The sequence below is a fragment of the Siniperca chuatsi genome, linkage group LG12 (genome assembly GCF_020085105.1).
Source record: "Siniperca chuatsi isolate FFG_IHB_CAS linkage group LG12, ASM2008510v1, whole genome shotgun sequence".
NCBI lineage: Eukaryota > Metazoa > Chordata > Actinopteri > Centrarchiformes > Sinipercidae > Siniperca > Siniperca chuatsi.
Genome location: NC_058053.1, coordinates 10827983 through 10855642, shown reverse-complemented (window position 1 = coordinate 10855642; position 27660 = coordinate 10827983). Strand labels below are relative to the sequence as shown.

At 39.2% G+C, this 27660-nt stretch overlaps 1 protein-coding gene across 3 annotated transcripts in view; it reads left to right on the top strand.

The window, feature by feature from the left end:
* Positions 1–26824, top strand: part of edar (ectodysplasin A receptor) — a 42363-nt gene extending 15539 nt beyond the window's left edge. For 2 of the 3 annotated variants that reach the window (XM_044216511.1, XM_044216513.1), the window contains exons 3-13: positions 3236–3301; positions 6744–6863; positions 10240–10421; positions 11816–11901; positions 16777–16854; positions 16991–17116; positions 17261–17335; positions 20043–20115; positions 22624–22948; positions 23065–23128; positions 23990–26824. In XM_044216511.1, the coding sequence (XP_044072446.1) occupies positions 3251–3301; positions 6744–6863; positions 10240–10421; positions 11816–11901; positions 16777–16854; positions 16991–17116; positions 17261–17335; positions 20043–20115; positions 22624–22948; positions 23065–23128; positions 23990–24375 (1566 nt within the window). In that variant the 5' untranslated portion in view covers positions 3236–3250 and the 3' untranslated portion in view covers positions 24376–26824. Of the gene's footprint in view, positions 1–3069; positions 3145–3235; positions 3302–6743; positions 6864–10239; positions 10422–11815; positions 11902–16776; positions 16855–16990; positions 17117–17260; positions 17336–20042; positions 20116–22623; positions 22949–23064; positions 23129–23989 lie in introns of those variants that run through there. The other variant, XM_044216512.1, reaches the window with a different exon arrangement.
* Positions 26825–27660: the final 836 nt, after the last annotated feature.

Genomic DNA, 27660 nt, shown 5'->3' with positions numbered 1-27660 from the left:
GATTTAAAGTTCAGCTTTTAATGTGTTGAATTGAAGTGATCTGACCTTAGGGCACATCAATCAAAATAACCCCCCCCCCCCAAGGTTAAGGTATGGTTAGGTTTAGGTAGCTAAACCTATTTGGTAAAGGTTAGGGAGTGATTGCCTTCATGGTTAATGCAAACCAGTGCTTGTCACAAAGAGGTCAAATACTAGAACACCTATCTGCCACGCAGACCTCCACAGCCATACTTCTTGCTGTGCTGTAAGAACATCACACTACTCTCGCAACAAAACATAAACAATTTTTTTCATGAATACACCTTTTTTGACATGTCAGTTATTTATTGATTACGTACTTTAGTACAGCAGAACTCATCCACACCACAAAGGGTATCTATGGAACAATATGAACTGACATCAGGTCACACACTATTCTGTTCAATATTCCTTATTACAAATGCAGGTTAAATACCCAGGATTCAAACCAGGATTGGAGATTTTAAGTTTCCCCTGACAAAATATTTTATTTTAATGTTGATTGTTGGAAATAATAAAAAAGAGAAAAGAATTGGTCATTGAATGTCGAAATAAAAAAATCAGCTAACTGTAGCATCGAGCCACAAATGGCCCCATATGAGTTAAAAGTAATCCCAGTAAAAGGTTGTCAGTTTGTCTTTTTGTATCAGTTTGAGCATAATGTCAATATGTATTTAATTCAGGACTGTGTGTGTGAGTCGATGTGATGCGGGTGTGTTATCAGCGAGGTTTAGGGTGTCACAATGTCCCCTGTAAAACCGGGAAATCAGACATCAATTTTCCATGGCATGAATGGAAGACGTAGATCCAAGAAAAGTATCTGTATACACATTTATACATCTACCTGCATCTTTCTTTCATTCATATCTAGTAATTAACACTCAAAGAGACTCCATGAGAAATGTACTTAATAACAGTAATTAAAGGTGTGTTTGTGTATATCTACAGTATGTGTGTGTGTATGAGTGCATGCTATAACTCCACCACTGATAGTGTATGGGCTTGCCATGCTTACTAATTAAATGTACATAAATATGTCTTAAAATCTTATTTAGCTGTGGAAATAAATTTTACCTTGGTAGATGGGAAAAAGTGGATTTGAAATATGGGTTTGTAATAAATACTTTCCAATAACATTTTTTTTCCTTTTATGTTTTTGGTGTGGTTGATAGTATCCATTTCTCATTTCCATGTCTCTTATTCATCTTTACAAAACTGTCTGGAACAGTGACTTATAGTTTTCTATTTGATCTAAATGGCCAGAAAATTAATTTATCCACTTGCTGAGTTGATCAAAGGATTGTGCATTTGTTTCCCTAGGCCTTATTGACACTGATATGGTGGTGTTAGTTCAAAATGTGAAATGTAACCTTGTAATTACTTGTAGATTAGAAGCAAATTGTAATTGGAGAGAGTCATTTAACATCCAGCAGCTCCACAGTATTTGTGGAAGCCTCCGAGTTTCAGGAAGCTGACAGAAGCAGCATTCAGTCAGCATGCTGTCATCTGTACTGCCACCCTGTCAGAGACCACACACACACACACACACACACACACACACACAATGATTTCATCCTGCAAGATAGGGAAAACAGATTTGAAAAAAAAAGGATTAAAAACCTTGGGAAAATGTGATGTATAGTAAAAATTACATGATTCATAGTGTGGCCGTTGAAATGAACATGTTGCTGTTTAATGAAGCATGCAAGTTGCTTGTGCTGTGTTAGTTTTTTTTATTTTAGAGACATTAAAAGAAAACAGAGCAGAATCCTTGGTGTGGGTGAGTCAAGTAAACAGTCAGCAAAGCAACAAGGCCGCTTCAAGTGAAAAGGGGTTCTCCGCACATCTTCTAGCAATGTCTAAATCGGGTGCTTCTCAGATTTAAACAGAGCAAACATCAGAGCACGCTGTACATTATTTTGTTTTTCTGTTGTTTTGTTTGCAAGTTGCTCTGAGCCCTTGGATGAGCGATCCTGGACTCATCGTTTCTATTCAAACACGGCCTAAGAGGTGATTCTTTGCAGAGGACCTCAGCCAACACATATCCTTTCAATTACAATGACGACATTATTTACACACTCACGCAAGCACACACACACTGACACACAAACGCTCCATGCTCAGTCAGTGCAGACCAAGGCAGGACAAACACACAGTAAATACAATCGCAGGCATGATCTTGCAGACACATGTACGAAGAAATAAACAAGCAATTACACATTACCACACAGGCACATGGACTCACACGAACACAAATATATGTTAATTTATGCCTTACTGAGAGAAATACACACAGACTTCATGAAGTGTTCCTATCAACAGCATTAAAAGCACATTCAAACACCAGCGAGCAGCGCACATTTTGACACATTCCTCTCTTACTTGGTGCTTTCAGGGCTTTCTACAACTTTGTTAGTTTTCTTGCCAAAGTCGTTAAAGACAGTTTTCAGCAGCAGGACAGAGGGTATTTCAGCTTGGTTGTTAAAACAAACACACGATCTCCTAATGACTGTTTACCCAACATCCACTTCACTATCACAGCCACTATGTGTGTACTAAATGTTTTTCAACTTTTACCTCATTTTGGTGGAGCTGTGAACTGAAATACAAATGTCTATTTTATATATTGAACATTTTGATTTTACATTAATCTGAGGAACTCAAAAATGGCATCTTAAGCTACCCTTATGCAGTAGTAGTAGTAGTACAAGTACTATAGCACCCGCAGGTGTGAAACCAGACTTGAAAGCTGTCTTAACTGGCATTTCAACTAAGTTTGGGGTTTTGACAAAAACTTAAGCCCAGTGCGAGAGAGAGACAAAACAAAGAAATAGGCAGCCCAGTGCGAGAGAGAGACAAAACAAAGAAATAGGCAGATCATTTTGTTTTTAAGTGATATCACCAATCTTTTACTGAAGCAGAGGTTAGCCAACGGTGATGTGTGCTAGCAGTTATGAGCCAGAGGAATGCCATGGGCTGTTCTGCTGCTATTACATGTTTATGGGCGATGACGTGATGGTAACGGGACAGTGAACTCATCTGGGCCACACACACACACACACACAACGTGCCCACTGACAGCACTACTGTTGGCAGGAATGCTTAGATTCATGACTTTGCTGTTTTGTAAGTGAAGATTGGTGCAGAAGCTTGATCGCAGCTAATGTCTGCATTGCACTGAATGACCATTTCTCTTTGTCTTTTTCTCCATCTCCAGGAAGAAGAGGCAAACATGTCAGAGAGGAGAGGTCAGAAGAAGTCCATCTTTCTGTCCTCATTATTAGTAAGTTTTTATTCTTTTCCTTTGTTTCTCTTCCTCTTTAATTTCCTCTGTCCTCCTATTTCAATTCTCTAACTAATTCGTTAGTTTCTTTTCTTCATTCAGTTCTAATCCCAAACTAATTTATATTTGGTCCTCCCTTTTTCCTTTTTCAATTTCCTCACTTTCACTCCACTCTCACTCTCTTTGTTTTTTCTTGTCCTCCTCTGCTTCACCTCCTCTTTCCCTTTTCTTCTCCTTGCCCTCTTTAAAATATTGTCAGGGAGTAGCTTAACTTCGAAAACATCATCATATTTCTGGTATCCTCAGAAACTCTTATTGGTCCGTCGGTATGGATCGCAGCCACAATCGGCTCCACACTTGGCACCGCGTCATCCACACTTGTGGTGCTATGTGCCAGCAGCTTGCACAACTATGCGGCACTTGTACCAATTAGTCAACCTCAAAGTTTTTCAGAGAGCAGATATCTTTATAATCTGACTGGGAATCTAGATATTCTCTGCTTGTTTTGATGTTGAAACCCACTGGCAGTGCTCCAAACAGGCTCCTCCACCTTACCCTCCCTCCTTCCTCTGTTTTTCTCTCATCATGTGTACATGCAGGCTAACACTAGAGCACTTAGTAAAGAAGGAAGAGATATTTGGATGAAGTCAGTGGTGTCCATTTACAACACCACCAAGTAGTGACATTAGAAATGTATTACCACTAATTCTGAAACCACTTATATAGACTACATTTCTGGGGAAAATGTAGAACAATGACAAATGACTCAGAAAATTAATCTGCAACTGTTTTGATAACTGATTCATTTTGAGGTTTAGACTGTTGGTTGGGGATGTCACTTCGAGCTCTGGGTAATTGTGATTGACATTTCTCTTTGTTTTCTTATGTTTTAACAAGTATCAATACTTTTGATACTTTAGGTACATTTTCCTGATAATACTTTTACTTAACTAACATTTTCAGTACAGGACTTTTACTTGTAATGGAGTATTTTCACAGTGTGATAATGATACTTTTACTTATGTAGAGGATCTGAATACTTCCTCTGCCATCTGTGAGGGATAACAATAAGGACCCACTGGATGCATTGTGAATGTGCAGAGGTGCACGCTCCTATGTTCTATAGACCTGACTAAATAGCTTCCTCAAGCATTGTGGGATAGCTGGTTGTGTAGAATTGGCCTGCGAAGATTGGTGTGACAGGAAGTTTGTTTTTCCAGCTGCGGAAAAATGTGGAGCAGAAGATCATTATTGCAGAGCACACAATGCTTTCCAACCATTGCTTGCTAAATACCTACAGTGACCCGTAGCTGTGTGACACACTGACAAGGAAGAGTGGCAGAGGATGTGTCGTACAATTGTTTTGCTTCCAGTGGGTCGTCACTGTGTCAGAAATTCAAATATAGAAGAAAATAGGAAGCTTGTCTTGTTAGTGCCTGGAGGTGTAAAGGGGGACTCCACCAAATTGTACATGAAGTTTTTAACAGAAATCCTGCATTACAAACTGGAGGTGTGGGGTTTGAAAGAAGTGTGCATTCAAGAGGGGTCTTATAAAAAGATGCTATTGAGTGGCATTATGGGAAATGTAGGATCCAGTGTTTTTGGAGCTTAACCCATACTAGGGACTAAAAGTCAGGATATCTTATGCTTCAATATTAACCATTCTTTTTAAAAATCTACCTCTTGTGAGTCCCTGAACTTTGTGGAAGTGCATCATTAAATCACTGGAATACTCATGTAACCAAGATAGCACCTATTAAGAGAGATGCAGAGAGGAAACACTGGTCCAGAATACTCCACTGTTGTGATTTTTGTCTTCCTTCATTAGGTTTTTTTTTTTATCTTTATTACCAAGTGAAAACTACAAGTTTTAGATTTGGACTCAATATGGAGAGTGCATTAAATTGTTGTTTGTTAAACTGTATTTGCACTACAGTAACTGTACATCAGGCGTGCCAGTTCATTTTGAATCTGGTGTAAATTACAAACAAATTACTTGGCCTGAGATGACTGGGTTCCATACAAACACCTCATACACATACAGTACAGCATACATTTGTATATTTACTCAAACAGTGTCTTGTGTCTGCTGATGAGATGGTTATGAGGAAGAAGAGAAAGTGAGGGAGATATTATTAAAACAATAGAGAGAAGATGGAGAGAGTTAGTCATGCACTCATTTTCTTTGCCTCCATCATTTTCTGGACTGCAGATGATTTTTAAAAGTCAGTTAGTTTGTTTGGAAAAGAACATAGTGTGCTGGTAAAGCTATAAATACCAGCTGCTACTTATTACAGTGAGCCACAATGACACAATACCACACGTACACACAAGGATACATAGGCACACAAGCAAATACTGGTATTGTAACTCTCTCATAAACACAAGGGCACACACAGCTAACAATCATCTCCACTAATCTGAGTATCACAGATGAAGACGTCGGGATATGATTGTTTTCTTTGCTGTTTGGTTTTTGGCAATGATGATGTTGATTCTTCGCCAGATGGTTTTAATGAATAAATCAGCCATCATCCAATGCACTCATTTATCTCTGCTGCTGTTGCAGATGTTGAATGTGAATCATAATGAACTCTTAAATGTCTTAAACAGAAACAAGCAAATGTACAAGATTGTGTGAGTTTTCCCAGTCTCGTAGGAAAAATAGATGAAAAATGTGACTGACAAATCAGCAAGCTAATCTCCAGTCACCAGTCCACCTGTGACGTGTTAGATATGATGCAGTTTGTTTGATGACATAGAGTATTTATTCCACAACTGATCAATGCTATCCTGGCTATCTATGGGAAAACCTTGCTTTAACTAGAGACATTTTGATCGAACTTCTCACATGAAAAATGTAATTGAGAGGATGAATGATGTCAAATCTTAGTGCAAAAAGGACTTTGTCTTTTTTTGACATTTCTTAGACAAATGACTTGTTAATTGTCAATAAATAATTTAAATTAAAAAGGAAAAAAGTTAGAATAAAAGTCTTCCTGAATTTATTAATTTTATTATTCACATATTATTTTCTGTATTTATGCTTTATATCCTATGGACAACAGAAATACACACTTAAATGTTAAAATAAAGAATAAATCAACAGCTACAATAATTCATGTATAAATGGATACAAAAAACTAAAAACAACTGACATAAATGCTGAAATAAGTGCTTAGAAATAATTAATGCATTCATTAATCATAAATGCATTTATGTATTACTTTATTCATATTTTTTAGCAGGTCTGGTACTAATCTGGATCATGTCCCTCCATCACCAATTACTGTTGAAGTGCCCTTGAGCAGCTCAATTCCATTATTCGATGGCGCTAGAAGCACGTTTGTTTTCACACATACAAAATGTTATTGATATGTCATGAAAAGTCTCACTTCCATCTCCTCCCTCTCCCCCGTATGTCCTTCTCTCTGTCCTCCAGGTGTGTTGTATGTTTGCTAGTGCGGAGTATTCCAGCTGTGGAGAGTACGAATTCTTCAACCAGACCAGTAACAGTTGCCAGGCCTGCCCTCAGTGCCAGCCAGGACAAGAGCCGCATATGGTGAGACACAAACACACATGAAAACCATTAATTTTGGTCACAGTCTTGTTTGTAATTAAGTAGCTGTTTCATGTACCTATACTTTTGAGTACATTTCAGTTTGAGTCATTCCAGTGAATTGGGGGAAGGCATTGGGATAAAGCTGCAAGTTCAACATCAACTTGTAACCATCCAAAATCGATAAAATAGCATGAAAGCTGACCTTATGAACCTACAGGTGTGTGTCATTTTTGTTCAGACCACCCACAATACACACACACACACAGAAAGAGAAGTGCACACATAGCTGCACAGTGAAGAGTGCTTAAATTCAATTGAACAATTTCTTGTGGTTTATTGCGCTCATTGACTTCAATGTGAAGGCATGCATTACAGTGGACGACTTGCAGTAGTCACATTGTGATTCAGCCTCCGTCAGTCAGTCTGCCGACAGCCAAAGATAACAGGGTGAAGGTAAACGCTTCAGTGGGCACCCTGTGATGCCACACCCTCTTAAGAGAGACAGCTGCACTCAAGGGTGAACAGAATGAATTATAGTCACTGTAATTTATTTGGGGCTAGAAACATTTGTATTTTGAGTATTCTCAGTTTAACTTTTATACGGTCATGTGTTGATTTAAGTATGACGCTGCAAAGGTTAGATTTTCTTGGCTCTATATATGTATTACATTGTATTAGAACTGGATCAACGGGTGCAAGGAAAGAAGAAATGATTACAATAAATAGGCCTACTCCAGTTTATCTAACTAGCTTGCCAGGGTTATGTTTCTTGAAAGGTTAATTTGGAAAGTTGAATAAGTTGAATAGCTCAAACATTAGTAAGCTAAAATGTTAAATTATGTCGACAGGCATTTACAGTTTTTCCAACCAGAATGAATAATCGCATGAATTTAAGAATCTGATCTTATGAAACTTCAATAAACAAGACTAAGAGTCTACAGCCATGCTAGCAGCTCTGTGAGGCTGTACTTACACACAGCGTTGCTTTGAGCTAAATGCTAACATCAGCATGCTAACATGCTTACAATGACAATGCTAACAGGCCGATGTTTAGCAGGTATAATGTTTACTATGGTCACCATCTTGGTTCGGCATGTTAGCATTCTAACGTTTGCTAATTAGCACTAAACACAATTATGTTCAGCTGAGGCTGATGGGAATTTCAGTAGTTTTGCAGGTATTTAGTCATAAACCAAAGTACTGAACGAATTCAAAATTTGACTTGATGAAGGCGCCAGATGAAAAGATACTCACTAAAGTTATTACAATTCATCCTGACGCGGACATGATCGTCTGTACTAAATTGCACGGCAATCCATCCATTAGTTGTCGAGACATTTCACTCAAAACCACAAATGCCAACCTCATGGTGGCGCTAGAAGAAAATGTCAGGGGATCTCCAAAGTCACTATGATACATCCTGTAGGGACCATGAACATCTGTAAAAAATATCATTGCAATCCATCTGGTAAAGATTGAGGTATTTTAGTTTGGACGAAAGTGGTGGACTGACCGTCCAACTGACCAACATTGTCATTCTAAGAGCCAAGCTGCTAGCATGGCTTAAAACAAAGCAACAAACTGAACTCTGTTGTTTCATCCTTCATTAAATTGAGAATAATCACAACACTCTAACTCCTTGTCTCTTTTAGCTCCATAAATTAGGATGCATAAAAATTCCATGATTGTTGGAACTGTGTTTGTTTGCTTTTTCCTTCCTTTCCTGCTTCCCTGCTTCCCTGCTTCCTGTCTTGAGTTCACTAAGCTACCATGTGCTTCTGGTAAGCATCCCCAAATATGTGTTGTGTTTGAACTTGTAAAATCAAGTGAACCACTGTCCGAGACAGAGACAGCAATGAGAAGCTCAGTCTGATAAGCACAGAGCTCCGTCATAAATAGTAATTTGGCCATTTGTGAGCGATAGAAACATGAGAGAAAAAAGACGTTTAATCAGTGAGATGAGAGCCCCCTTTGCACTTTCTCCTGTCTGTCTGATCCTTTGTGTGCCACAGTCTGTAATTCATGTGTGATTTTGTTCCCCTGAGCTTTCTCTGCGTGTGTATGTGTGTGTGTGTGTTTCTTGACACCCTTTCAATCATGGGATAACCATAGGGTTCTTCCTCGCAACAGAGACTTCAGAAAGCATGTGCTCACACACATTTACGCGCACGACACATCACACAACAATAAAGACATCCAAGGATGCTTCTAAAGTGCATCTTGCATCCAGATTGTCTCTGATGTAGCTGGATTACATTTCCGTACTAGTTTACTTGAACGTAAACACTGAAGTCAGACATAATTCCCGATTTCCTAACTTTTATTGATTGATGAAAGTGATGGTGAGGTGAGGAATCATTAAATAATTGGGTAGTGAAGTTTCAAGTCAGCTTGCATGACGTGTGAAAGCTGCTCGACATTGAGAATAAGGTCCCTGGGGGGACCTTGTGGCCTGGTGGTTTTATGATGCATAACATAGCCACAGTTTGATTCTGCTTGGGACCTTTGTAGCATGTCATCTCTCTCTCCTCCTTCATTTCCCTTCTTTTCCTTCCCTGTCAAGTTTCAAAATGAAGGTAAAAATGCCAAAAAATTCCCAGTTTGTTGTCAATTCTAGGTTTTTTCCAACTCCCTGCCTGCTAAATATATAATACGCCAGATTCAAAAAGGCGATAAATTTGCTTTGAAAAGAAAGACGCTTTCAATCGGTCTGGAACAGCTTTAAGTGAAGGAACAGAAGTAGAGCCATGGTGATCATGTGTACAAAAGATCCAAAGCAAGCTTTAACCCAAAGAGACAAGATCCTGCCGATAGCGCAGCGCAGTTTTATATCAATCACACTGAGACGTACGGACGTCAAACAGAAGGGAAGGAAAATTATAATAGTCCGTCTACTGTAGCCCAAAGCTAAGAGGAATAGGCTAATAGACAGATGAAAGTAAGAGGGAAATGAAAGATGAAAGAGAGAGAGCAAAAAGGAGAGAGAGAGTATGTTTTAGTATGTGTTTGTGTGTGTGTGTGTGGCCTGTTGTTCAGCCTCCCCACTGTGAGGAATTAACATGCAGAGATGGGAGGAGATCGATGCTAGAAGACAGAATGATGAGTTGGTCATCTTAAACATCACCAGGCATGGAACGCTGTACGCACACATACAAACACACACACACAAAGGGACCTCTGTGACCAATCAGATTTCTCTTTTGTTATTTCAAAACAGTAATGCCAGACATGGATAGAAACAGATGTGTGTTTGCAAGTGTGTGGGGCATGCTTGTTGGAATGTGTGTGTCCACAGCACAGTTGTAAATCATCATATTTACTTAATTTATTTGTGTGTGTATCTTTATGCATGCATGTGTATGCGTGTGTTTTTCAGACCTGTGGCTACGGTGTGAAGGATGAGGACTTTGCCTGTGTGCCGTGCCAACAGGGGAAATATTCCAAAGGGAGGTATGAGATCTGCAGACGGCATAAAGACTGTGACGCCCTCTACAAAGCCACTGTTCGAGTAGCAGGAACCCCGGACAGCGACGCTGAGTGTGGACCCTGTTTACCAGGGTAAACGACACAAACACACGTATTAAGGGTATTGTAAGATTCAAAACCCATTCGCTACAATGCAACTAAAAAACAGAAAGACAGCAGGCATATAATACACAATACTGAATACTCATTTAAATGTTATTATTACTTTAATCTTAGAAAGTGACCACACAAAGAGTGAACAAAAGTTCAATGCCTTGCTTAAAGGTGCCTTAAACACCGGTTTACATTCAGCGTCATCGCGTCTATCCTTGAGGTCTAACAAAAGTGTTGAATGCATTTCCTTCCTCATAAAACATTTGCAAAGACAATTTTTGGAACATTTTAAACTTGCATTGTTTACATCCATGTTTTACTTGCTAATAGTCTTCTTCTTCCCTGCCTTTTCCTGGTGCATTGCTGTGTTTCTTGGTGTGTTACTGCCACCTGTAGATCACTGGAATATTATGAAACCATTGGCAGGAATGCGTATCGAATCACATGCATGCTTGTGCATGTGCGTCCTCCTGTGCGTGTGCACACGTGTGCTGCCATTTTTGGCTTTAGACTATTGATTTAGAATAAAGGAGTACAATCTGAGTTCATGTTGTGTGGAACATTTACATAAAGTGTTGAACAAATCATTTGTTCTTCATAAATGAGTCAGATGTTTGCTCATCTTCATGAACTGTTAAAATCTGTTAAACTTTTGTAATTGTGCAGAGCTATTAAAATACAGGGACTAATGTCCAAAATCCAAAATTCACCAGCAAAAAAGTCCGATATTCCCTCAACTATCTGTCCACCAAAATCCTTAGAAATCCCTAAAGGTGTCCATGAGAACAAGATTGAACCAGTTGCTCTGACTATATCCAGATATATGAAGGCATCAGCTAATAACCTGCGCACTGCATACCTTATGTACATATTCGTATAAATTCTGCTCATGCTTTCAAACCTAAATGATTTAATACTACTACCAGTCATTTACAGGCTTGACTCCTTGTTGCCTCCCCCTCTCCTTTCCTCTAATGGACGCTTCATGACTCAGGGCGATAATATGTACAAAGCCATGTTTAGGGCCTTCAGGGCATCAATTATGTACATTTCTTCACCGAGTCAAACTTTTCACCTCAGCTGCTTCCCCATACTTATGCACTGTGTAGGTACAGTATGTCTGAAAGGTAGGGAGGTCACATACTGTATACACACCTGCCATGCTTGCCCATAGTGCTTACTTGCAAGGTTTAAAATAGTTTTTATTTAAAAATCTTCTCTTTTCCTACCTTGATTTCTTACCTTTCTTATGGCAGGAATCTCTTCAGATTTATCGCTGTTAAGTTACCAGTAAGTCTAACCAGGTCTAGTGTAGCCTAATTATATAGTCTAACAAGTTGCTGGTTTATACCCATGTATTTTATGTCTCCTAGGTATTACATGCTGGAAAACAGACCCAGGAACATCTATGGGATGGTTTGCCACTCTTGCCAGAACGCACCACGCAACACCAAAGAATGTAAGACCAACCTCTTCACAGTTTCATTTCTCCCTTCCCTTTCCTCCGCCTGCTTTCTTGCAACCTGTAGTCCCAACATCCTATTTTTAGTCTCTTTTCAACTATGAATTCCCCCTTTTTCTTTTTCAACATTTATCTTCACACAGACCTGATTTCTGCTTTGATTAAAAGCTACCAAACATTAAAGTTTTCTGTCTAAATGAAAGGAAATAAAAGGCGACAGGCTGTTCAAAAGCAGATGTACCGCATGTTGAAAGCCTGGACTTAGTTTGAGGGAACAATCGGAGGTCAGAGGTTGTGTTGAATTCCCCCAGACCCTCTGGTCACTGTTCTCCCCTGTCAGCGGGCCTCGCTGATGAAGGAGTCGAACACCTCCCCTCCCCTCCCCTCCCCTCTCTGCATCTTTCTGGCTCCAGAGGGGTGTTTGGCAGCTTATCCATAACCTCACTGCCTCACTGATTGCCCTGAATACCTGACACTGTGTGTACATGCATGTGTGTGTGTGTGTATGTGAGAGAGTGTGCATGCATGGCGCCAACTGTTGCTGCGACCACATCTCTGGACAATAATATTTACCAGTGGTTGTCTCCATTTTTCCGTTTTCCATTCACTATCAGCCTCAGTAGTTCATAAACGTTTCTTCACACTTGCAACACAACACATGCATGTTGCCAAGTGACAACTCCTGCTGTAATTGATTTTCTTACATTGGTCCTCTATAAGTTCAGGCATTTTGCCTTTCAAACCCCCAGTAGATGGCAATCAATCAATCATTATACTTAATATACTGTATTTTGCATTTCCTCATGCTTGAATTTTAATTAATTTTCAATCACCACAATGTCTCCTTCAGGGTGTCTTGCTAACTTGTTTTATGAATTATCACCTCTTTCTCTTAGTTTTCATCATGCACAGCAAAGTTTCATTTATCTCCTTTAGCCTCCTGTCATTTACTTCCCAGGTATTTGCACTACCTCTACTTCTTTATTGTATTGTCTTTGAACAGTAATTTTTTTGTGCTCTAAATTGAAACTCACTATAAATCTTCCCCGAGACACTCTGGGGAAAGAGAAAGATAAATGCCTGAAATGTAAATGTAATTAATTGTCATATTGTTTCAGGTGTTGCTGCAGCACAAGGACAGAAGTACAGAAAAATAGAGAAAGTAAAGAATAAATAATTAGAAGAATAGAAATAAAAATAGAAACTATGCAAGAGTAATTATAGTCAAAATTACAAGGCAGATAAAAGATAAAAAGATAAAAAAGATATAGTTAAAAACACCATGAAAATGAGAAGAAGATTAGACTTCAGTCCATTAGAATATAATTTAGATACAGTGGATAACTGTCTTCTTGGACAAAAAATGTCCATGTTATCAAACCTGAAAAGCAGTCTCAAAATGTATTTAATCTTCATCACAATAATTGAAAATAATATTTTAAAGGTGATGAGATTAATAGACCTCCAAGACTTCTGATGTAATTTCACATTTTAAGTAATTTTCTGTAAGGTGGTAATTTTAAAAGTCAGAAAAAAGAAAAAAATACTTTCAATACAAGTTGAGTATTTATTGCAGAGCTGGAGCCGGATATTTTCACCGTCCTGCGGTGCCCTCTGTGGGTTTGTCCAGATGTGACAAATACATCACATTGATCCAAAAATGAGAGAATGTCAATGGGATCTGAACAGTGTGACCCTCACTGATACATACTTCTATTGGAATTATATTTATGGGCCCATAATTACTCAAAACCCAGTTTGAGTGTAATTGAAGAGCCTGGAAATGAATGGCATTGTCATTGTGTCATATTTAATGAGTGTGTTTTGAAAGATGAAAACCTCAAAAAGCACCCTGGGCCTGCAGAGGAGAGGGTGTGAAGTAGGAACAGGAATATGTGTGTGTGTGTGTGTGTATGAATAAACATTTGCTTTTCAGCAGCACCCTAATTGTTTCTCCCAGGCATGGAAACGAGTGATTGAATGATGCTCTGAAGATAAAAGATAGAATGATGTAACACAACAAAAAAATTGCCAGTGTGGCAAGTCATTTCATCTTGTATTCAGATTTATCAAGCTCCTTTGGGAATTGCAATTTTTGGTGCGGTCAGATAATTTTACATTCAAGTTTCTTGTTTTAAAGCCAAGCTAGATGTTTTCCCCTGTCTTCATGCTAAGCTAACTTAACCCGCCGTTGACTGTAGACAGACATGAGAGTGATATCGATCCTCTCATCTAATTCCCTGCAAGAAAGCAAATAAGATTATTTCCCAAAATCTCAAAGTATTCCTTTAATCAATGTTGGCACAATTTTGCTGATTTCATTGCAAGAAGGTTTTAAATCCATCTGCCGGCTGGTTCAAACACACACATAGTTTGTGGAAATGAGTGTGTTCAATCCAAGACACATGAAGTGAATTGGAAACTCTAATCTGACCGAAAGTATGAATGTGTTATCCCTGTGATAGTAGCTTTTGCATGTAATGGATATATGAGCAAACAATAGAACAAAAAATATTCTCTCTAAGACATTTACTGAGATACTTTTTGAGGTATTAGTGCCTGCTTACTACCCAGTTCTATTTGTTTCAAAAACAACATAAAATATAAAATGGGATTGAGGATTATTTCTCTCGAGAATAACGTGACAATTTACAGTCTCTAATGAACTGGATATAGTTGTAATTACTGTCGTGTTCTATCAATCAATGATAGGGAGATGCACAACAGACAAAAAGTAATGAAAACTTTTCCAAATTATAATTTAAATTTCATCAAAGCAAGCTGTTAATGCAGTATGGCTTTCTGAAATAAGTTTGATTAATCTGGATAAAAGATACAGTCACACAGCATTCTCTATTTCTCCCTATCTGTTAAGTCAGGCTGTGGTACATTTTAATTAAACCCTCTTTAGATGAGAACTTAAAAATAATGCACCCCTACCAGTAAATAAAAAAGGAGCTGAAAGCTGGGAGTTCTACTTGCTCAGGGTGAAGGCAGGCTGACACTCGCCATGTAATCTTTAAATTACCCTGGCTCCTGCCTAGCTCTGTGTGTGTGATAATTAAAACTTCAGTGGGTATGAGAAAGAAAGATGATTAGCGTGTTAGTGCTTGCGCTGATGCTACTCTTTGGCAGGCAGATGTTATGACTCTGTCGGCATCTCTCAGTTTCTACTGTCGCCTTTAGATTTGTATTGACTTTTGCTGCCATTTACCAAGCGTGCACCAATATACATTACCTAAATACTTAAAAAGACGGGACTAACTGTAAGAACACATCTTATTTTCCCCTCTACGTACCTACAATCACAATTTCACATAGAAGTATTTATCAGAATTTAACCTTCGCTTCATCCCTGCTTACAGAGGTATTACAATTCTTACCTCAAACAAAAATGCTTTGATTTTATTTTTTTATATCTCCCCTGCTCTGTAATTCTGTGCCTCGCAGTTTGTTTGGACCTGAGTACCCAGATTGCCCTGCAGAATTATCATTTTGCAGTGGTGTGTTCAGCCTGCGAGACATGATTAAGAGATGAAACCGCAAGACGCTAAACAGAATTCCAGTTCAGGCTCATATCCTTATCCAGGGAGTGTAAACACATACCCCGAGTTAATGTCTGCAGCCACAGGGCACTGATGTATGTGTGCCTGTGTGTGCGTGTGTGTGTGTATGTGATGACATGAGGCTCTGAGACCACGGGAAGCGGCAGGGCACATGCCAAAGAGGTCTACAGTATATCAACGTGGTGAAATAAAAGACTGATTAAAAGGGCTGATTTATGAGCTGCCAGGAGTTTACAGCTCCATTAGGAAAGAGGAAAAACAGGGGAAGAGGGGGGTGCATGGAAGTGATGGAAAGTGAACAGAGAGAATGAAAGAAATTTGGACAGATGGCTGCCTCCCCGTATCCACACATCCCAATTCAACAGTTGGTTTACTGTAGCGGCAAGAGGCCTGAGAGAGATAAAGTTTAGGACAGACTGCTGTTAGTGCTGATAATTTGCTTTTGTGAAATGTTACTGCTTGCAAAATGATGTATTGCAACACTATTGGGTGGGGGTCAATAAAATGCAAGGCCAAAGCTAACATGCATAAAAACTGACTGATGGCATGTCGCCTCTGCCACTGACAAATGTCCAAGCCGGACAGTATTTCTGGTGCTTTCTCCTGCGAACGATTTGTAAAATTGTGTAATCTCTGGAAGAAAAGGATGTATCATTTATCCAAATTTAAAGGAATAGTTAGACATTTTTGGAAATACATTTATTCACCTTCTTTCGGAGATTTAAGTGAAAAGATTGATACCGCTGTCATGTGTGTAATGTTGCTACAGCTGGCAGCTAGTTAGCTTAGCTTAGCTTATCACAAAGATTGGAAACATAGGGTAACAGCTAGCCTGGTTCTGTCCTAAGGCAACAAAATCTGCCTACAAGCACCTTTAAAGCTCACTAATTTACACGTTATATTTGTTTAATTCATACTTCAGACAAAAGTGAGCTGTTTCCCCCTGTTTCAAGTATTTGTGCTAAGCTAAGCTAACCGACTGCTGACTGTAGCTTCATATTTACTGTAAAGACCTGAGAGTGGTATCAATCTTCTTACCTTACTCTCAGCGAGAAAGCAAAAGAGCGTATTTCCCAAAATGTATTCCTTTAATATAATAATTGAATATTGGCATAGTTTTGCCATTGTAACACGGATTTAAATCCATCTGCTGGCTGGTTCAAACACACAAATTGTCGCACGTGAAGTGAATTGGAAACTCTAATCTGACCGTTGGTATGAATGTGTTATCCTTGTGATAGTAGCTAAGGTTTTGCTTGTAATGGATATAATTGAAAGTATGTGTGTCTATGTGTGTGATTTACAGGCATGTCAACAAGCGGGCCAAGAGAAAAACCTCAAATTGACCCTGGTAGCACTACTGTGTTTCCTCATCCACATAAAGGTACACACAAATACACACAGACAACCTTCATCTATCTCCAATTACCATCCTTTGTTTATATGTTGACTTTGTCCTTTCTCACACATACAGACACAAATCATTAATACTACTTTACATCATTGCCTCCATGTTTCAGATTCCACCGGACAAGGTCACCTAGCAACAGCTCTCATTATCGCCATGTCAACCATTTTCATCATGGCCATTGCCATCGTCCTTATCATCATGTTTTACATCCTGAAGGCCAAACCGAGTAGCCAGGGTGAGACACACACACACACACACACACACACACACACACACACACACACACACACACACACACACACACACACACACACACACACACACACGCCATGTTAAATGTTATCATGTTATGACGTTCCTTGTGTGTGTGTGTGTGCAGCATGTTGTTCTGGACAAGTTGTGAAGGCAGTGGAAGCTCAGACCAACAAACAGGAAGACAAGAAAGATGTCCCTGGTGAGACATGAGTCACACACACAATCACACACTAAATAATTAATGAGCTCACACAGCTTTTAAGCTTCTTAATGGCTTCCTGTTTGGTGTCTCTCACACCACAGTCTTTATCCTGGCCTCATAATGGGGAGTCTCTAGCAGTAAAAACAATGAGATTGTTTACATGCACACTGGTATCCTGGTTTTCATTATATTCTGGATATTATGTTTATATGAAACATAAGTAATCTTTTTCATTGTTAAACCAAGGGTGGACAATAAAAGTCAACAGTACTTGAGAATAAAAGTAGCTGTAGTTACTGTATAGTTGCTTTATTGAGATCATACGGAGTACATACTGTAAGGTATTTATATTGTAATTCAAAAAGTACAAGAGGATATATTGAAATTGTTTCTTAAGACCTGGAAAAAAAATACAAAAACAAAGTAAAGCATGAACATACAATAATTTTGTGACATTAGAGACTGTTTATGTACAGACCATCTGTTTTTTCTTCTCTAACATTCTCTCGTTTTCACATCAGTAAAAATAAACAGGCCAACAGTCACTAACTGATCATTTCCATGTTTCCATAAACTTCACTCACACATTGCACAGTTCCTAAAAGATACAAAATATATGCTCAATAACAGATGCAGTTTAAACTTAAACTACTTAAAAATACACTCAGAATAGTACAAAGACACACAAAGCTATATAATTATAGTAACAAGACAAACTATAATTTGCTTTTTTTCCCCACCCTTAGCTTTAACGACCATAAAGTGACTCCAAGACAGTCACAGTGACGCAGCACACAGTCAGTTGAGGCATGAGCAGATACCACCCAGCACTGATTAGAGTAACACTGTATTTAATTTACATAATCCTGCAGAAGAATCCTCTCTAACCTTGATTCAGGTAACTGTATGTCTGGCTTATTTGTTGAGCCCAAACACTGTATGAGCCTATATCTGCAAATGTATTTTCCAACACTTTCCTGTAGTGCTCTGGGCTCAGCTGATAATGATTTTTTCAAATTGAAGCTGCAAATTGCAAATGTGTTTGTAACTATTTTACACAGAAAAAAAGTATAGTGGGGGGGAAAGTGTTTCCTTCCAAATTGTACTTTTATCTCTGGAGGAGCATGTTCAGTATGTAAGAATTATGTGACACTTAAACTCTCAGTTCACGTTATGATCTGCCCAACAGCAACCAATGCAATGCTGATTAAGTCTATATTAAATATGTAATCAAACAAACTGAAACATCCCATCAAATCTGACACAGTCACATCTTAATGTTAATACAGTGTTGGCTCTGTGTGTTAGTCTATTATATATGTGTATATTCATAATTTGTAGCATAATGCATGCAAATGCAAGTGTGTGCTTGTGTGTGTAGGCTGACAGACCTGCAGTTTGATGAGTACATCATGGTGGAATGTGAAGCTTCCAAAGCTAAAGCCATACGTTGCTTTAGGCGCCATTTCTTCTGACAATGATGCTCTGTTCAATTTCACTCCCAGACTGAATGACTAACCACTTACATGTGATGTGGATGAGAACACACACATACACACACTTACTGTATCTGTGGCCACAGACACATTATGTGGCACAACGAGGTCACTAACTTAATAATGTAATAGCTAAAAAAAACACGACAGAGTATTTAGAGCATGATTAAAAAATAAATGTCTGCATTGTTACTTAATGTTTGGTTACTGTGTGTGTGTGTAAATGCTATTTTGGAAGACTGGTGTGTGTATGTGGGAGAGGAGCCCATTGCTCCGAGCTCTACCGGAGCTAGCTGTCACTCATGTAGACACTGAGTTAATAAGTCTGTGAGATGAAAAACAGACACTTAAAAACACACACACACACTCGCACACACATACACACAGCATTTGTTCCATTTAGGTATTCACTCATTACGCTGTCTATCCCTATCAGTGTCCATGATGTAAGTGTAATTTAACATAATAATCACTATAATCATTTTATACATCGTTCCAGCTGCAGCTCCTCTGTTCGAGGTATACATCCTTTTAGCCTCAGGAATCCGTTTGCACGCTGTACTCCAACTCATGCCAACATCTATTAAAAAGTGTAGATTTAATCCGGTCTTGCTTAGTGATAAAAGATCAGAGCCCAAAAAATCAGAAACGAGATATTTTCTGACTTTATATCTTTAATTTTGCATTAATATAATACAACCCACTATGCAACACTATTTCAATAAATGTATAAACTTTCAAAGTGTGACTTTTATCACACTTGTGTTTTCATAATGTATTTTTGTGGAAGATATTTTGGTATTTGTTACTTCTGTTTGGTTGATTACATGTACCAAAATGAGACGTGTACATTCACTAACAATCAAAGTGAGAATGTGTAACTTTTGAAAGGAGAAATAAGAGTCAAGACTCAAGAGAATCTCAGGAAATTGAGGGAAAATCTCCTGTAATTGCCACTTGTAGCCAGAGTGGCCGCTGTTCAGCAAAAGTGTGAGTGCTTTAAATCAACACTAACCCAGCAGACCTTTGGAGAAGTTTGAGTATATTGTGGCGTTCTTTTCATATATGAAACAATGGCAGGTGTTGGACCAACATCCTTTGAGATTTTAGTATATTTGCAGCATTACTATCACTGACTTTTATCTCTTCTGTATTCTGTATTTGTGGGAAAACCACCTATAAACCTCTATATCATTTTTCTCTCTCAGACAATGTGGTGATCTACTCAGAGAAAGACGAGTTTGACAAACTAAAAGCTCCTCCTCAGAAGACGGTGAAAAGGTGAGCGACACGTTTGATTCACAGACAACTTCACCACACTGTTACTCTTCGGTTGAACAAACTAAGAGCAGACAAACTGAAAGGATTCTCAGTGATTAATGGTAAAATCCAGATAGCTTAATATTGTGTGTAGCAGAAGAATCGAACATAGGACTTGGTAGATACTGACATCAAGCATGTTATGAGCATAGCAATGCTGAGTGTACAAAACATGAAAGACACAAAACAAGATTCCCAATGGAGGCTAGGAACCTTTTTTGATTACCACGAGGGCATGTTGTTAGAGGTGATGGGTGAGGAAGAGAATAATTACTAAGCCTTGAAATGATGGCGTTGGACAAAAAAATTATGACCACCAGCCATTTTTTAGTTTATCCACTCAGGTTTGAAAGGGATTTTATACGAAATAAAGGTAGAACGGCTACTATGTTTAGTACACTGATTTTTTAATTAGTTGTCACCAAACTCCAGATTGCCCCACCATTTTTTGCTCTTGAAAAAAAAAAAGATTGTATCTTATGCTTCATAACTATACATGTACTGAATGTATGGGAAACATACCGCGGAATATTTTATATTCACCACTTATATTATACTTATATTATATACACCAATGTGTCCTTATCTTTCAGTGTGCATTATGTGTGCGTGTGTGTGTGTGTTTGCATTTGTATGTGGCGTCACAGAGACTTTGCACAGCAGAAAGAAGCTTTTATAATTTTTTCAGCATCTGCCCATAATTAAGCCACCACAGAACAAGTCACTGCAGTAGTAGTATAATTGCTGCTGGCCCTTTTTTTTGGGCTGTATCTGCGTATACGTATGTGTGTGTCAGTTAATGTTTTTTTGTTTTGTTTTTAATGAAGCAAAGAGCCATTATGTGGCTTTGGAAGGGGGGGGGAGTTAGGTAGCTGAAGCCTAGCAAAGAGAGACAGACAGAGGGGGCAGTTGTCGAAGCATATAGGGGTATTTATTCTAGGCTTCACCTAAAACCACCATCAGGTGAAAGCACGTCCTGGCAGACAACAAAAGAACAACAGTTTTTTCACCTTTGTCTTTCTGCATTTATCTTATCCCCAGATGTGCAGACAATGCTGCTTTATAGGCGCAAGTGGCTAATGTGCAAAGAGAAGTGTGGGAATACATGATAGCATACAGTATTGCACACAAACCAGTGAGCTATTGTGCTCAAAGTGCTGTAGTGAACATGCTTAGATTGATATGCTGTTTCAATGGGGGGGGGGGTAAATTAGAGAATAGAGAATGAGACACACACACACACAAAGACACACACCCCTCAGCATCAATAGCAGTAAACAGTGTGGTATAGCAGCATGCCAGAGGATGTGCTAACTCACTGCTTTAGCTGCCAGAGTGGGTGTTAGATGTCTGGGAAACAATGCCATTTTGTGTGTGTGTTCAGGAAAAGAGCTTGGGACTGCGAAACAATGGCATTCTGTGAGCATCTCTGTCAACAAGGTGCTTTTCGGGAGAAAATCAGGCATAGGGAGGACGAGGACGGATAATAAAGTGATATTACATGGTATCATGTTGTAAAACGCAGGGCTATTTCAGTCAATCACAGGAACAGCTTAGAAACATCAGCAGCTATCGCAACAACAACAGCATTCTTCTCTAGCTCATTTTCATATGTCAAAGTTCCTGTTAAGTTTGCAAAGACACAAGTCATTGTGTGTGCATTAGCTGTGACTCACAGCATTTAATTATGTAGTACAACAGCAAAACTGTGTATACTGCAGAATTATTTTGATTACTAAATCCAGAATTAGAGCATATGCATGGATACAGTATATCTGAGCACAAAGCAGTAGAGTGTGAGGGAAGTGACTGTCAAAAGAACATTAAAAATAATTCCATCAGGGGTATAGACCCAGCTAAAATTAATGCAGTCTAATTGAATTGTATTGTGTTATACTGAGAGATGTTTCTAATATGTAGCCTACCCTCATTGAAATGAATGGGGCAGACAAAACAGACCTTTATAACCTTCATCTAGGTATACTGTATCTAATAAACTGTCAACTGAGTTAATTTCTAGTTTATCTAAAATCCCCCTTCTTAGATTTTTTTGTAGGTTCATTGCGATTGTATAAAAAGTTTTACTCTGATTTGTTTTTCAGCCGGTTAGCTTAGCTTAGCATAAATAGTGGAAACAGGAGGAGACAGTTAGCTTGGCTCCGTTCTAAAGGTAATAAAATGATCTTCTATGTGACTGTGGACAACGAATTATGGAGTACTAACAAAACATTGTGACGAAAAATAGTATGCAATATATAATACTCACGTTGCACATTTAATGGTTTGCTGTGTAGCATTTTAATGAAAATAAAACCACAACCTGCCAGTAAGCCCACAGGTAGTAAGAATCTAGCTACTGTGTAGGAAAATACTGGCAGGAGACCATGCACATTTTAAGTGTTTTATAGGGTACCAATAAGTATGTGCACATGTAAATAAGTTCAAATATGTGTGTGCTTGTGTGTGCAGTGAAAATGACGCATCATCAGAGAACGAGCAGCTGTTGAGCCGTAGCATTGACAGCGATGAGGAGGCGGCGTCTGAGAAGCAAGGATTAGCTGAGACTAACAACCCCAACCTGTGCCTCGTCAACCTGGGAAACAAGCCCGACCTCTGCCTGCTCTCTCTGGGCCTCTTGGACCGCGACAGAGCCTACAACGGGACCCCCAACATTACAGGCGGCCAGGCCAATAACACCCCGAGTCCCAACCACATCGGCAATGTCAACCACATCACCAGCACCAATCACATGAGCAGTGTGAACGCAATCAATAACAACAATAAAACCCCAGGGGTAAGAAGATAGAGCTTTTAAAGACGTTACTGGAGTAAAGAATATGATTATGAACAGATCCACAGTTCAGTTTCATCTGGAAATCACATAGTGCTGTTATTTCTTTTACCACACAGATGCTACAGAGTCGAAGGAAAAAGATCCTGGATCTGTATGCCAGAGCCTGCAATGTGACAGAGGGTAAGTCTCTCTTTCACAGACAAAAACATCCATCTCATCAAGCCTTGTAATCAATTGATTTATGCGAATACTGTGGGGCATTTTACTTCTTTCTAGTGAAGATGAACTCTTTTTATGAACTGTGTTGTGAGAAATGATATGGACTGTCATTTTCAAAAAAACTGCTTTAGGAAGTGAAACTGCATTGGAAATAAGTCATTACAGTAAACAAAATTCAGACTTAATCAATGACTAAATTAGTTAAGAGGTAAAGGTGTGTGCATGTATATATGTTTGTTTAAGAAATAACTTCCCCCTAATGCCAGTAGAGGCATGTTTTTAGATACACTCAAACATCATCGCAGCAGCAAAGTAGATTAAGATAGAACAAAAACCAAAATATAAAACAAGAATACAGCAACTGGATGGGTATAAAACAATACAACCAACTACTTCATCTATATTTTAGCTGAAATCCTTGAATGACGGTATGAATCAATACGAACAGCATCATCATATGAGGGTGAGCAAAGGACAAGAATAAGAGTCTACTGCCACACAAGCGGCTCTGTGACGCTGTACTTTAGTAGTACTTAGTTTTGCAAGTATTTAGTCATAAACCAAAGTATTGGATAAATGTACATTTTGACCTGATGGTGGCACTAGAGGAAAAGTCAGAAATATTCTCTGGGGACCTTGAATATTGAAATGTCACTGCAATCCATCCAATACTTGTCGTGACAGTTCAGTCTTGACCGAAGTCGTGGACCGACCAACCAACCAGCCACGCCGCTTGCACAAAAATGACATTTTATTTAAATCTTAATGTAATTGACTATGTTTGTGTACTCAATCAGTTCTAACACTCCTGTCCCTCTCCAGGCCTGAGCCCAACAGAGCTTCCCTTCGACTGTCTGGAGAAGGCCAGCCGCATGCTGAGCTCCTCCTACAGCAGCGAGGCGGCCGTGGTGAAGACGTGGAGGCATCTGGCCGAGAGCTTCGGGCTGAAGCGTGACGAGATCGGTGGCATGAGCGACGGCCTGCAGCTCTTCGAGAGAGTGAGCACGGCGGGCTACAGCATCCCCGACCTCCTGACCCGCCTGGTACAGATCGAGAGGCTGGACGCTGTTGAGTCACTCTGCTCGGACGTGCTGGGCAGCAGTGAGATAGCGGCGGCTGCCGGACGGCAGGGCATCGGCAGTTTTCACAGCCAGTTGGTCTGTCCATCCCCGTGCTCATCTCCATCCCAGCGCTGCGCCAGTGTCTAAACATGCTAACAGGTGGAGCAGAGACTTCAGAGACTTGGATGCCTTACTGTATACATATATGTAGGGACAGATACAGCACATATACAGTACAGTCCTTACCCCATCACATGAAGAATGTCAGTGGACCTCCCTGTGCACAATCCTTTTTTCCTATTATCGGTTTTCTCTGTCAAGAAGCTAGTAATACTTTATATGGCCTTAATTTTCTCTCTTTCTAAACTGTTGCAGAGTTTGAGAAAGGCAAAATCAAAGACCAAAGATTAAGATTATTCTTTAGTTTGTTAGTTCAGATATTTTCTCCTCTGACAAAGAATCTAATAATCAGAATTTGTTTCTGTTTTATTAGATTTTTGTCTTTTTCAAATGCTAGGGAATTTTAGCCAAACATAGCTAGGTTAACTGTGCGCTGGACGCAACACAATAACAGCTTTTACAGTATTTTTTCAAAACATTTGATACAAAATTTTGTATGCAGCTTACAAAATCACACAAAAAGATGCAATGGTGTGCTGATGGAAATGGTCACTGAGCAGCTCCACTGCAGCAGTGCCAATTAAGTGCCTTTCTTGCAGGCACACCGGTATAACAGTGCATTATTAGTAGGAGGAATAAGGATGTCTTCTTAGCTGTCCTCTCACTGAACCTTCTGTTCAGGACCAAAACTGTCTGGTTAAACCGCAGCTGAATAACTAGATGTTTGTGTCCGTATAAAGAAAGCGACCTGGTTTGACCGCAGCATCAGTTAATATTCATAACTGTGGTATATTTAAAGAATTACCTAAAGACATTATGTTGGTATTTTTAACTGAATGCTTAAAACTGCTTTTTTATGTGAATTTTGGGTTGATTCTGCAATGTTGTTTACTTCAAAACCCCAACTCAGCTTTATTAATTGATTACTATATGTGTGGAAACACTGATCCCGAACAGATAAAGTTTACAGAAAAGTTTAACCAATCATTTATATTGGCAAAAAATCCCAAAACATATAAACATTTTATCTGGTGTTCAGTGTTAATCCCATACAAAGCACAAATACAGCATTACTCTGCTGCTCGTGTTCTGCCTAAACACACATGTAAATCCACTTTCCCTACATTTTCCCAACATACTCTCTTTCTGCAACTACTTCCTCAGCAGTGACCCAGTCTGTGACCCCCCCCATAATTCTTTCTCTCCCCGCTTATTCCCCTTTTACCCCAATGCTGCGGTCTAGTGCTGCCGCCAGCCCTAATTATTTGGCGTGTGGCTCCCTGGGCCCCTAATAGGCTGAAGTGTTGTGGTTTACAGAGCGGGTGCAAAGTGCCTGTGATTTCCAGCACCCAATTAAGCATTTAGGGCCACTTAACCACTGAAAGCCCAGTGGAAAAGCTGTAAAACCCTGCATTAAAAAGAGAGATGCCACGGCAGAGGCATGACTAACTGCCCCCGGCGTTGCGGCACTGTGAGCAGTGCAAGAATGCAGCCGGCCGTGCTGGAAGCAGCACGTCCTATAACGTCTGACCTTACTCAGCTTTTGTGGTCAGCTCAGACAGGATTTAAGCTCCCCTCTCCCCTATGGGACCAATATGGCAAATGAGAACAATATGCAGGTTGTGTGGGTTGTCCTCTTCTGAAAAGCAGCTGAAGCCGATTAAATGTTGTACATACAGACCGACCGGTGGCTCCGATAAGCTTCAAGTTAAACTTTGTGAAGAGCGTCACGTTAATGCTCATCTTAGCTCCATTAACAGATACGATGCTGTAGGTCAATGTCCGGCTTTCTCTAGCAGTTAAGCTTCAAAACTAAGCAGTAAGCTCCAAAGGCCAGTTTTAACAAGCAATGCCAAGACTTGCTTTGATTTCATTTCTTGGGAATTATCTGATGTTGTCAGCATAATGTCCCATTACTGCTCTGCACAAAATCAAACACATCACCCACTGCCAAGTTCTTTTTCTACTGCTTTTTTCTTCATATTTTACATTGCAAACTCTGGGGCCGGACTCCAGCACTTTAAATTAATGAATGTGCATGTTTATCAAGCATGTAATCACATTTTTTCTTGTTTAATATCTCCTGTCAAGGCAAATAACAAGCTCACATTTAAATATACTGCCTTCTTAGAGCAGGGTTGTCTTCATCAAATCCAGTTCAATTCAAAACAGGTTTAAGTAGTTTTTTTTTTATTATGTTTTATGCTGTTGACCTTTTGTAAATAATCTAATTGGTGGATTGAAATGAAATGGATCCAAGCCCTGTTTTCAGACAGGCAAAATCTTGTGTGACATATATTATGCTGATAGGATGATATACAGAAGCCAAACATGGATTACTTACCTCAGTAGCACACATAGTATAGTAGAACATGTAGAAACACACACAGACTCATCACAGAACCAAAGTATACCTGTATATATAACTTATTATTGTACATAATGTATACATTAATAAAGATGTATGGCAAAAATGGCTTGGTATTTGTATTATTATGTAATAACTGACTGATATTAATTATAACTTGACCTGCAAGCAGGTATTAACGGGGTCCAAGCCTCCGATGCAAGCCGCAACATGCAACCCATGGAGGCAATGCCAGTTGGACCTGCAGTCCCACGGCATGATGCAATTCGCAATTCGGTGGAGATCAGCACAAAGACTGGAAAACATACTGTTCAAAGGCAGTAGTGTGGAAAAATAATTTTATCATATTTTATGATTTTGTAACAAAAGGTCTAGGAGGAGTTCGACTAAACTATAGTTAGAGTGACAGACTTATTAATTGACCATAGGTTGCAGTCAGTCAAACTTTTGTCACACATCAGCGGATGTGCTGAAAAAATTTCAGCTCTGTAGGACATATTTCTTGATGTTTGGAATGTAAAATGTGTAGAAATTTACATTTGTTGTAATAAGCCACGGCCAGTTGTATCAATCATTACCAAATTTTATGCGTCAACTGAGTCATGACCCTAGATCGTGCAAACCGAATTTCGGACGAATCCATGCTGACGGTGTAGGCTGCAGTACCACTTTTGCCAATGGAAAAAATAAATAGAAACACAGACATAGAAATCTATGCACACAACTCACAGGCACAGCTAACACTCATAGGAATAGGCATCAGTCAAAAAATCAGCCACATCAGGAGGATTGAAACACTAGTAAGTAAAAGTACGTTTTATGTTTTAAGCCTGGACTTAAAAGAGTCCATGGAGATGACAGATCTGATAGGGAGGGGGATGCTGTTCCAGAGCCTAGGAGCTGCAACAGCAAAACCCCTGAGCTTAAGGTTAGATCGCAGGACA